Below are 12,809 nucleotides of genomic sequence, written 5' to 3' on the forward strand. Positions count from 1 at the left end.
GACAGTGAACGACCATTTTATTGTGCATCCAGCCCAGCGATGTAGGAGAGTCAATCAGGGGATGCACACATAAAACATATTATTGATGGTCACCCTTACTTAACTATGGTTCCTATCTATAACAAAGAGGGAATCAGAAGATGTTATCTGGAGAGAGTATATGATACAAGACCAGCTTTGGATAGTGCTGTGCTATGGTGCTGCACTCTGAAATAATATACTGTCCTTATAACTATCGTTCCAAAAGTTTGTCAACATCTGACAACATTTTGGAAAAGTTTCAGACAACTTTTCGAATATGGAAAGACACACATTATGTACCATTTTGTTTTTTCTTATTTTCAAATGACTTCACATAGGAAAGGAGAGCTGGGAGGGTGAAATTTTTGATTGAAACTAGATTGGATAAGCTAAAAATCATAATCTATTTTGTTAAGACAGACCTTAAACTTGACATTTCTAAACCCTTTCTCGATTGACTGAGTTTTTAACCTAAAGTTTGTCTTTAAAAAAACGAAACTGAAGAATAAAGAAATCGTCACAAAAGTAACTCTTTCATTCTAGGACATTATCGCTGTAAAAAAAAATTCAAAATATTTATTTAATAAAAAGATGCAACCCACAAAGCCCATCACTGATTGACATTAAGAGTCATTAATAAATAACAAAATAGGGACCATTTTATAGTCAACCAGATGAAAGTTTTAAGCTGTTTTTTCACAGTTTAAGATTGAAGATGTATCGATATTAAAATGGTGATCATAGCTCAAATTCTACAAGAAGTTTTAGTCATTAGCTAGCCTTTTTTTTATCTGATGGCCAACTGACTGGCTATGAGTGGTTTTGCCCGCAAAACAACAGTTTCAATATAAGCCTTGCTTTATGATATAATTCCCATTATTGTTTCAGTTGTAAGACAAATCAATACTTGTTTTTGGTACTGAAGTTTTAAAATGTCTGATAACAATAGTGGCAAGAATGATTTGAAAAGAAAGCGCATTGGTAAAAATGGACCTTACGAGAAATCGGTAAAAAGCTTATTTCAATTTTAAGTTAATCTTTTCTGATGGAGCGTGAAATTGTCTAGTAATTTTCTGTAAAAACTTATTAATAATTGTCATTTTTCAGCTCGCTTACATTACAGATGGCAGAATGCGTCGAGCTAAAGAGAAAGCCAAGCTTGGGCAGTTGGAAAAAGTTGTAAGTTTTTTGCTTTCAACAATTACAATTTTAATAGGATGTTATTCTTTTTGTTGAAGGAATAGTTAGGGTAATAGTGAAAAAGATTTTACACAAGGAGGTTTTGATTTTTTAGGTTTATGAAATATCTCTGCTGACAAAGACACCAGTTGCTGTTATGGCCCTCAACTCCTACTCCCAGATTTGGATTGCAGGTAAAGAGCGATTTATTATGAACTTCTAAGCCTTTTATGTATATTAGCATTAGCCATACTTGCCTATGAAATTTACTTTCCTAATTAACTAAATCAGTAGGGTCAGATGAGTTATTGATTCAAGCAGGACCTCTGAAAATTTAGATTTTTTAAACACGCCTATGATTTGATTACTCTACACGAGGAGGTCAGGACCAGATAGCAAACCTAGGGTTAGGCTATTAAAAAGTCACTTTGTTATTGATACCAAATTGAGGGGGTAGATCCCCCTTTTTGAAAGTAAAAGAAACTTTTAAGTTGATGAAAATACCAAAGTGATGAGGTGAACTCCCTTTTTAAATGTTTCTTAATTTGAAAATGGTAACTGACTCGAAATTACTCAAATTTGTAATGTAATGTAGTGTAAAATTTATTTGGTCAAAAAGGTCTATAATTTAGTCATTGCAACAAGCATTGATGTGGACCTACTATAATTTAAAAAAATAATAAGATAATAAAATATAAATAATTATTTCGACTATTAACAAATAAATACATTCTTACAGTTAAATCGGCTAAAATAAATGACTATCAGAGATTATTGTAAAAGTAATTGAATTTAGAGAAAAAGGCTTGCAAAGACAAATAGAAATTGCTGGAAATTGTGTATTGAGTGTTATAGTTTAGCTGAGCAAAAAAATGGATAATAAACGTGAGAAATTAATAGAACATAAATATTAAAATACATATATTAAAAGGCTTTTACTAGGAAATAGGTTAATTAAAATTAAGAAAATATAGGTAAATGGGATTCTGGCTTAAATTCTAGTTACTTGGGTTATATATTATTAATTTGTATATTTTATAACTGAGAATATTTGAATTCTTGAAAAACTTTAGGGCGAAATTGATAGATTCAAAATATTTTGCTATTATTTGAGAATTTTAAAGTAATACAAAAAACTTTTCAGTAAAATAAAAAACTTTATTACTTATTTTAGTAATTTATTTTTGGGGGGTGTAGGGGTATTTGTCATTTTGCTGGAAGTATTCATGTTTGTTTTAGTACCGATTTAGTGGATGGTCCCCCCTTTTTCCTTAAACTGAGGTTAATAAGTTGGTGTTGATAACAATTTTTTATATTATTTTTACCAGGTACGACTGACAAAATGACTGAGTTTGTGAGTAACGAGGAACTCCAAAGCAAGTTTGAAATGGCGGCGAAAGGTGATTCTGAACCGTACTATAATTTTCAAAGTAAGTGAAAAAATTTCCAACCATCAACTAATATTGCTTTGCATTTTTCGATTTTCAAATCTATTTTCCTTGGGGCTATGTTCTTCTTCTTGACAATCTCCGGGCTCCTGCGGTTTCTTGTGATTTACCTCGAAATTACCCGGTACTATTTTTAAGTAAACTGCAGGGATCTAGAGGAAATATACTTTTGTATATGTACTTTTTTCAATTTACAACCCCTCCTCTAGCAATTAAGGTAAAATGAGTACTATTTTATGTCTGTCCATGTATTATCATTTTGCCATCCCAAATAGAGAAAAGACCGACACAGAATATTGTGGCAAATGAACAAGTAGACAGTGAGCAAGAAGAATTCGATTTTCCCGTTGACTGGGCCAAGTTCAACACTCTTAAAAAAAGAGTGCTAGTGAGAAATCTAGTTCGATGGTACACTGGTAAATCATTTCTTAAGTTTTATTTTTCATATAAAAAATTGATCTTTCTCTTATATCGCTGTATCATTTCAGAAGACATGACCTATTTCGATAGGATTTTGTCTAAATCATAATCAAAAGTATCACTATCACTATCACTTCACTTGAATATCTCTGCGGAATAACTCCTTCATTGATTTTAACCTTTGATGGTATGTTTGATTATTTGTATCATAAATACTACTAAGAAACCGTTTAATAAGAATCGTGAATGAAACTTGATGTGTTTGTTTCATCCTGCACCGGTGTTTTAAATTTGAGGTGATAATCATTTGACCTTTATAACTCAATGAAATTGTGAATTTTGATTTCCTTTTTTTTTTAATTTCAGAGACGTGGAAACCGTGGATCCCTTCACTCAAACCAGAATGGTGGCCGGATGACATATCATTTCGGTCTACCCGAAAGTCTGATGTGTCATCTTTAGATAAGATATTAAATTCTTTTCTGAAGTTTCGCGCTACAAGCAGTATGGTTAGTTTAGTCTTTGACTTATCTTAGAGCTCTAGCTGTTGGTTCCTGTTGCCGATAAAGTGTTACTTACGCATAAAAGTCATTTTGGGTAGTAGATGATAGGGGAGAAAGATAAGATATTAACATAACTAAAAATAGAGCAGTTTTAATATGTCAGTGGAGATCGGACTCAATGAGCCGATGTGATGAACCCTCAGCGGTCACAGAGGTCGTCGTTAAGTTTCTTAAACGTCGTCGCCATGCTTAGAGACCGTGGTTGAACAAAGAATTTGTCATCGAACATAGAGACCGCGGTCGGACGATGTCTAAAAAAATTAAACGATGACCTCCACGACCGATGAAAGCTTATTATCTCGGCTTATTGAACCCGATCACCTGATATTAATGTGGTCTAGTTTCATTTTGATCCATAATGACGCCAATAAAAATTTGCACATCTAATTCAAATAAGTTTTTTTCGGTCCAATTTCAGACTTACAACGGGATAACCAGCTTCCAACCTTTTTTCCAAACTCGAGAAATTGCATATTATTGGTTTTGATTATGGCACCGGGTCTAAACCGTTTTTGAAAAAGCAATGTAGAGGTGAAAAACTTTGACTCCCGCGTAAAGCGAAAAGTTTGTCCCACGCGGAAAATAGACTCAATGGAAAACCTACTTTAGATTGAGAGTTTTAAATATTTTAATATTTTAAGGTGCGGCGTTTTAGAAACTTTGATATTTTATTTGGCGATAGTATGACAGACAAAAATTGAAATTCATTCAGTATAGTAAGGTCTGTCTTCTATTTATGAATGATCACGGGACGAATAACTTCTTTTTCTCATATTTTTAAGGCTTTGTTTCAAGCATCGGATCTCCCTGTTTCCTCCGAACAGTGGGCTGAGCTGAATTGGGAAGACTTTGATTTCCCGAAAAACTGGCTTGCAAAGAATTGGTCACCGCCAAAAACTCCAATTAAAAAGAATCTAGTATCTCTAAGGTAAGAACAGTTTTCAGAGTTGATATTTTACGTGGATAGCACGGTAATCTAGGACTTTTAGGCCATCGATCGCTCCGTGCTGTAAATGATACTCGATATTTCTGCTTGCGTTTCCTGATCAGGTAGATATTCAATGGCTATTGCTTCTACACTTATGCTAGAGGGTTTCAAGAACAAAATCACCGAAACGAAAATGTATTGTTCATGAAAACTTTGTTCAATTTTTTAATGGTTTTAAACTTTAAATTATTATTTACTATTTAAGTAAATATTCGATGTCATGTTGGTTTTAACTAGTACTATGTAACTATTTTTGTGATACCAACTCTAAAGAAAGAATAAATAAAAATAAAATAAAAATTGATACCACCGTCGAAAAGAACTAAAGCTCAAAAGCTAACCGCGCCAACTAGGGATTGATACGTGTATTGGAGTGTCCAAACATTTTCCCTTTTAAATCTAGCACGACAGGCGCTAATTTTTCAAGTAAGAACACGAAATTAGCTTTTGATACGAGTATACATTTTAGGTTTATTAGCTGTGTTTTATAACGCATTAAATTAAATTGTTTCCGTTTAGGCACCGGTGTTTAGTAGCCGATACAGATCTGGAGCCTGTTCGACTTCTTACATCAGCAGAATGCATTTCGTTTGCATTATTTCATGATAAGAAATTTTGGCCTTTCATAAAGCTGGTTACCATAACGAGTTGCTTGTCACATATTGACGTTCTGGTCGAATGGGTTAGTTAAGTCTAATAATTAGTTTTCAAAAATGAGAATTAAGTGCTATCCCTGCTTCGGAGATAACAATATTTTCTGTTTTTCTCTTTTAAATTTCATAAAAAGCATAAAAGAACATTACTTTTAGTTTCGTGCTTAGTTTCGTGCGTCAGGCATTCATCCGATGTACAAAGTTTAGAAAAAATGTTAAAAAAACTTTGTACTGGTTATGACAGACTACTAATTTTCTACTTTTATCAATAGATGACAAATGGTATCGGTAATATCAATCAGGAAGTGATACGAAACCTATTTGGCTCTTCAAATTTGACACAGCTGAAATCTAATATACTAGAGAGGACACAAGATTCAAGTAAAAATATTTGCACAACTTTTTTTTCTGTGTTTTTTTTTTCCATGACTTTTCGAGCTCATTTTTCGCCTTCTTCTAACGAAGTGAGCAACGGCTTCATTTAGTTTTGTAGTGAAATGGAACCAATTTCTTAACATGGTCTGTGAGACCATAGTATAAGAAAGCCGTGGCTGGAATGATAACATCTGAATTTCTGTTGTTTTCTATCTCTGTCGTATTTGATTACTATTTGAAAATCAAGAAATCAGTAATGTGTGGCATCTTTAATGGTAAAAGTCATTGGGTTGTCGTTAATACTCACTTCTCACTGTGTTTTAGACATAAATGTTATGCCCTTAAGAATACGATTGCATTATATAACATTGTATAATCATTATAAAGGAAAGATCAACAATAAGAAATCTAAACGAGCACAAAATGATTGGGCTGAAAGCCAAAATTTAATAAAGTGCCTTGAAATGCTTTCACAAGATTTCAGTGAAATCTTCTTAAAAATCAATGAAAAAGTACTTCAAGAGAATACTGTGAAAATTTCAAGCTGACAACTTTTAAATTAATCATTTAAACTGACAGGAAAGTTGTCCTTTTGAATTTAGTTCTTAGAATTTNAAACATAAAGATTTTAGAATATCTAACCGATTGGACTACTTTCTTTTGCTATTTCGTCGTTATTGACAATTTTCGCAATTTTTCGTTTGCCTAAAAGGTGACAATAAAGATAAACTGTAAATAATGAGAATGACTTCTTGTTTAGGACCGCTCCCTATAACAATAACTCATGATTTAGTAGCTGTAACTGAAACAAAGATTTGCTCTTATTGTACTAAAAGTCTTGCAGGAAATATTTTCTGCAAATTACCGCGTTTGGATGAAGTTTCACAATCAGAGTCATCAGAACCCTCCTCATCCGTTGGTGTAATAAATTCTGGATCGTCCGTATCACTCTGGTCTGAACCATCACTTTCATCCTTAGCAGCATTAAAAAGGAAGTCTGAAATAGAGAAAAGAAACAATTCATTTCATAAGTTTCATAATTACGACTAAATATCATCAAGATTCTTCCTTTTATGAGGAGACTGAAACAATTAATCATCGTGATTCTAGTAACGAAGCCTAAGGTGTAAATAATATTATCTCATACCGTCTTTTGAATTTGTCAATTTCTCATTGAATTTCTGGAGCTCTTCTCCTAGCATGGCACTATTGTAGGCTTTACTTTTGGCTTCTGATTGCCATTTCTTTTTCATTGCTCTTGCCTGTTCGTCCCACAGACATTCATTACATGATATCACGCATGAACCTTTGTGACGAAAAGCTGACTTATCACATAAAGAACAATTGAACTTTTCCATTGTCGTAATATTTCATAATCCTACAATATAGAACAGTAGAACAGTAGCTAGTAAGTATTAAACTGAAGCTATAGGTTTCATGATGTAATTATAAGCAGACCAAAAGTTTCCACAGTGTTCATTAATGTGATATTTTAGGGTTACCTCACTATAAACCTAAAGTAGGTATAATTCAAAGAGACCCTAATAATTCCTACTACTAGGTTTCGTTTCCTCAGTGGTCATTAGTGTGTTATTTTAGGGTTATATACCTGCACTTGCTGAAAATAATGGACCATTCAAATTTATTTAAAAAGATAAAAAAAATTCTAAGTCGTCATAAAAATTTCAAACATATCGATCCGCTGGGCAAAGAATAATTGATGACCGTTCAATTTCATCTTTTACATACACTTTAGTACCATGAAAATGAAGCTCCATGTCAAAATTTACATTGTAATAATCAATATAACAAAAGTTATTTAAAATGAAAAAAAAATTCTACGCCGTCATAAAAATTTCTAACTTATCGGTCCGCTGGGAAAAGAATATTGCTCCGCTCAATTTTATCTTTTACATACACTTTAGTACCATGAAAATGAAGCTCCATGTCAAAATTTACATTGTAATAATCAATAGAACAAAAGTTATTTAAAATGAAAAAAAATTTCTACGCCATCATAAAAATTTCAAACTTATCGGTCCGCTGCGCAAAGAATATTGCTCCGCTCAATTTTATCTTTTACATACACTTTAGTACCATGAAAATGAAGCTCCATGTCAAAATTTACATTGTAATAATCAATAGAACAAAAGTTATTTAAAATGAAAAAAAAATTCTACGCCGTCATGAAAATTTCAAAGCTATCGGTCCGCTGGGCAAAGAATAATTGACTGTTTAATTTCATCCTTTACAAGCACAAGTACCATCAAACTGAAGCTCGGCAATAGAATAACCTTTTGAAAGTACAACTCTGATACACAATGTACTCAAAATCGTTAGCCTTTGCTTCAAGAAAACCCTCACAGTACTTCTCTTTTAAATGGTTCTTTAACACAAATGCAATTTAAAGAAACTTTTAATTCCGCATGATTAATTTCACCTGTCAGTAGACCGCGCGACTAAAGCGGCCCATGCCAAAAGGTGTCCGCGAATTCTCCAAGTGTCCGGATAAATATAACTTTGCGTGGGGTCTCAGAACTTGAGTTCAAAGTTCTTCACCTAATGATACCCACTTTAGGTTTCGAAAATTCCATAGATTGAGCTTAAACCTGCAATGGCTATTATACAGATAATTAATGTTAGAAAAATAGGTATTATTTCGATAAATCCTAAAGGGACCCATTTATTTAAATAATATTCCTAGAAGGTAGGTATTATCCGGGTTTCGAAAAAACTCCAAATAATACCTATCTCCTAGGAATAATACCTACCATCATCTGAATAATACCCACTGGTAATCGGAATGGAACCCACTAATTCCATCACCAACGAGTACCCTAACCCTAACCCTACTTTTTTTAAATTTGTGTTTTATGATACTTGTCTTTTGTCTTGTTCTTGTCTGTTGTTTACCCTTTTTTGTTTCTTTGTATTTGTGTGAGAGTTTTTGTTTATTTTTCTATGTTTGTTAGTTTGTTTGGACTGTGGGTCGGTTCATGGTTATGGAATCTGGGGGAGGCTGAGTGTTGGACGTCCTTAAAACATGTTTAAAGCCGCTGCGCCTGTCGCAAGTCAGGGACTCCAGATTGCATTGGTTGGGTTTTTGAGTGGGTTTTGGTGTTTGTGTTTTTCTGCTTGGCTTTTTAAACTTTATGTCTATTGGTTTGTTGGTTCTTTTCCGCATAAAATTCTCATTTCTTGACAGAATGTTTGATTGGTTTGATTTATATATTTAGAAAAATTCAAAAAAAATGGGAAAAAAACGTATAATTATAAAAATATTAGTGCCTTTTTATGTTTAATCTTTATTTTATTTAGTATTTTCAACACTTTCTCTCCTTGAGGTCAGATCTCTGATCTTCACCATATATATTTTAAATTCTCAGTTGTGACCCGTGGCACGCTTTCACCTTCATCATACATACAGTATCGAACAAAATGTATCTTTCTTAATTCTTAAGGTCTTGATTTATCTATGGTTTATGGCCACCACAGAGACCCATCGGTCAATTTCGGACAGATTTAATTGTACAGAGTCAAGTGTTGGTCGAATTGTGTGGAAACTTTCGCGAACTCTCACTGGGCTTGCTGTTGTATACATCAGATGGCCTGTGGGGAAAGAACGCAGAGCTAGGTTAACTGGTATCAATTTGTTAAAATTTGTGTGTAAAAAAATAAGTGGGAGCACTGGTAGCTTAGTAGTGGCTTCTTTTTAAATCCTGTGAAAATGGTATCACTATCCATTACAAAACTTTCCTAAACAGAAAAACTTTTTATTTCTATCATCAGGGTTGAAATTTGCATATTTGATTTTACAAGGTACACACTTTTTATCATAATAAATACATCAATCTTGCTCATTATACTTCATCTAAAAGCCAGTTTTTTAATGCCTTTGATTATCAATCGATAACAATAAAAGGAAAGGGCCCCAAGTCACAATAAAATGAGTGCAGTTGACATTCGCTTTGGAAAAAATATTTTTCTTAATTATCAATTATTTAATCTTTCTTAAAGCTATTGTGGATTACCAGGGAAGATTCATCAACTTTTTCACAGGATTTCCAGGTTGTGTCCACGACGCACGTGTATATGCCAATTCGCCGATTGGATATGACATCGATAAAAGACCCCAGGACATAATGGCAGATGATGATTTTTTTATTGGCGATGCTGCATACCCACTTGCCGTGAGAATGATAACATCTTTTCGAATTTCAGACTCAATGACTGCAAAGCAAAAGCGATTCAATTTTACCCAGTCATCAGCTCGATGTGTTGTAGAAAGGGCCTTTGGTATAATGAAATCTCGTTTTCGTCGACTACAGTTTATTGATTCTGACAATATCAAAAAAATGTGCTATATCATAATGGCTGGATGTGTTTTACACAACATGTCTTTTGAATTGAATGAAAAACCCAATGATTTAGAAATACCAACAGGTAACGAACTGAAAACTTTGAGTACTAATCCAAACGATTGTGACATTTTTGAGTGTGTTAATGATGATTGTATAACTGTTTTGGGGGCATCTTCTAAGGAAGATGCCATTAAACAACGACAAACAATAATGAATAAGCTTTGATATTATTCCTTACTGTTACCGTAAATTGTATTAGATGAAATATGTTTAGGATTGTTTCAAATTCAGACATTTAATAAATGTAGTTATTTGTTTAAATGTAATGGCATCGAAATTTCTTTTTCAGTTTTCAAACTACAATAGATCACACTACAGTTACAGTGGAAAAACAACACTGGAATTTAGTTAAAATTTTGATAAGATATCAAGAATATTTACATAAAGTCATATACAATTGCTATGTTGAATAAAACATTTTTACATTAACAAGATTCAAGAAGTTTTAATGAAATTGTATATTTATATGTATAACTTATAATTTGATTAAATGAAATTTCTCCTTAAATAAAAGTATGAGAACTCTGCATATTTTAGAGTCTCGCATTTATTAAAACTAGATTCTTTAGACATAATTTCATCACACAATGTGACTTTTCTAAACCACAGGCAAAAAGGCAACTATGTAAAGCGAGAACAATCTTTATTCAAGTAAACAAAACTTTTCTTAAAGAAAAAGTTGCTTTAACAGTCTTTAAGCTGAAAATCAAAAGAGAAGAGGTCAATTGGTATTAAAACAAAAGAGACAAAACAATGAAAAAATATTATATAAATATAAATTCACTCTTTAGCACTCAATAAGACAACTCACTCATTCTCATCCTCATCATCAGTATTACTGTTGTTATTATTAATGTTATTTTCTTCAATTTTGGGAAGACCCATTAACTGTCTTAGAAGGTTCATTTTTTCGGTATGCTGTCTCTTTTGTTCTGATATCAATTGATCTCTTCGCTTTTGATTCTCCTTTAAATGCCCTAACAGTTGCTCCATTAGTTTACAACTTTTTGTTTTTGAATTTTCCTTTTTCTTATCCTGGTTGCCTTTTTGTTTCTTTTTATTGTCTGATTCTAATTCCTCGGGACTTGGTCTTTTATTGGGATTTGGGTTTCTGGAATTTATTGTTAGCGCTGAACATCATGGTCCAGGCCAATGATATCCTCAATTTCTTCGAAATATTTTGGTGGTGGCTTTGACATACCCTCCTCACCTCCATTTCTACTTCGGTCAAGATAATCGACATTTGTCGCCATTTCCTATCACATTGCTTCGAGTCTGGCACTACAAATTTATTTCTTGAAATGAGGTCCTTTGTAACTTTTTTTCAATTATACCCCAAACTTGGTTCGACTTGTAGGATACGCTGTCAACCTTAGATTTGTGCTCTTTATAAGCGGAAAGTAATGACCTGATTTCGAAGTCATTCCAATTGAACGTATTGAGATAATGTAGAGGTTGAGAAGCTGAAGCTTCTGGAGCTTGAGATTCAGGATCACGAGCAGCTATTTCCGGGGCCAAAGACGGTGAAAGAGGCTCATCGTTTTCTTCATCAGAAGATGAGACCTGAGTCCCATAGATTTGGCTCTCGAAAACATTGTCATCTTCGTCATCAACGAGACCAAAAACTTCAATGGGTAGTGACGAGTAGTTGGAAAGTTTCAAGACGCTGTTATTATTAATAAAAGGCGTGGATTGGTTAGTTGTATGATGAGAAGAGCTGGCGGTCGATTGGTCTGGCGGTGATGCGGGTTTCAGTTTTCTTATAGTGACTTTTGGAGTTGGGGCTTTATCCTTTTTTGGAGCTTTTGATTTGGTGGATTTTGGTTTTTTGTTTTTTTTCTTCTTGCCATCACTGCTTGTCGAATCTAGAATAAAAACACTTTGAAGTTTTATTTTGATTAAATCAAAAAGACCTCTGATTTTCGAGGAAACATCCACTATTAGGGCAAGTTGTTTTTTTTCCATTTGTTCTTATAAAAAAAAATATATTTTCGATTAAACAACTGATATAATTACCTTTCCCAAGCAACAAATTTTTGATAAGCTTCATAGTCAGTCGTGGTGAAGCTGTCGTCAAGTGAAGTCATTATTAGAAATAGCAAAAGCAAATGCAATAAACAGGAATAGCTTCTGACAGTGGTCTTCTACCTATGCTACCTATCTTCTTCCAAAACTTTTTTTTCTTGGATGAAATCGAAAGTGCAGCGATTTGTTTTTGTTTACGATACGGTTCTACCATCTTACTTCCTAATATGGAAGTTTATATGATGTAATGTCACGGCCAATGCAAGGTCATCAAGGTTTTGCAAAAACACAAATTTGAAATGGTTTGTTTGTTTGTTTTCTTTGATAGACTTTATGAGCTATGAAATATTTACAAGGACTGTGAACAAAAATATCCTTTAAGAGGATTTCTAAAGCCATTCACAGTATAAACTAGCTACAGTTATAAATAATGATGATATAATATATTATCTATGTTATCTTTTTAGCTAGGTGATTTTGCAAGGTTGGTTTGAATATATAATACAGCCTTTATGTATAGGTACGTCCAAGTTAAAAACGCAGGTGCGTGTTGTTGGGTAAACCCTCGGTTTAGGAAACGAAGAAAACACACAAAAAAGACTGTTGTCTTTGATCGTCTGTTTAGGTAAACTTTTAAATGAATCAATGCATTCGCTAAACCCTCTGTTTCACTTTTTTGGGTTTTTGGCTAGGTATGCACCCTTAGTAAATAATAA

At 33.2% G+C, this 12,809-nt stretch overlaps 1 protein-coding gene across 1 annotated transcript; it reads left to right on the plus strand.

Annotated features, from left to right (window-relative positions):
- Positions 1-908: 908 nt before the first annotated feature.
- Positions 909-6,196, plus strand: LOC136822782 (uncharacterized). Its single transcript, XM_067079068.1, has 9 exons — positions 909-1,028; positions 1,129-1,200; positions 1,316-1,394; positions 2,529-2,630; positions 2,924-3,064; positions 3,435-3,577; positions 4,414-4,559; positions 5,139-5,301; positions 5,545-6,196. Exons 1-9 carry the CDS (start codon positions 954-956, stop codon positions 5,755-5,757), a joined length of 1,134 nt encoding a protein of 377 aa, XP_066935169.1. The 5' UTR covers positions 909-953; the 3' UTR covers positions 5,758-6,196.
- The last annotated feature ends 6,613 nt before the right edge of the window (positions 6,197-12,809 follow it).

Source organism: Clytia hemisphaerica, unplaced genomic scaffold (assembly GCF_902728285.1).
Source record: "Clytia hemisphaerica strain Z4C2 unplaced genomic scaffold, Clytia hemisphaerica genome assembly, whole genome shotgun sequence".
Classification (NCBI taxonomy): Eukaryota; Metazoa; Cnidaria; class Hydrozoa; order Leptothecata; family Clytiidae; genus Clytia; species Clytia hemisphaerica.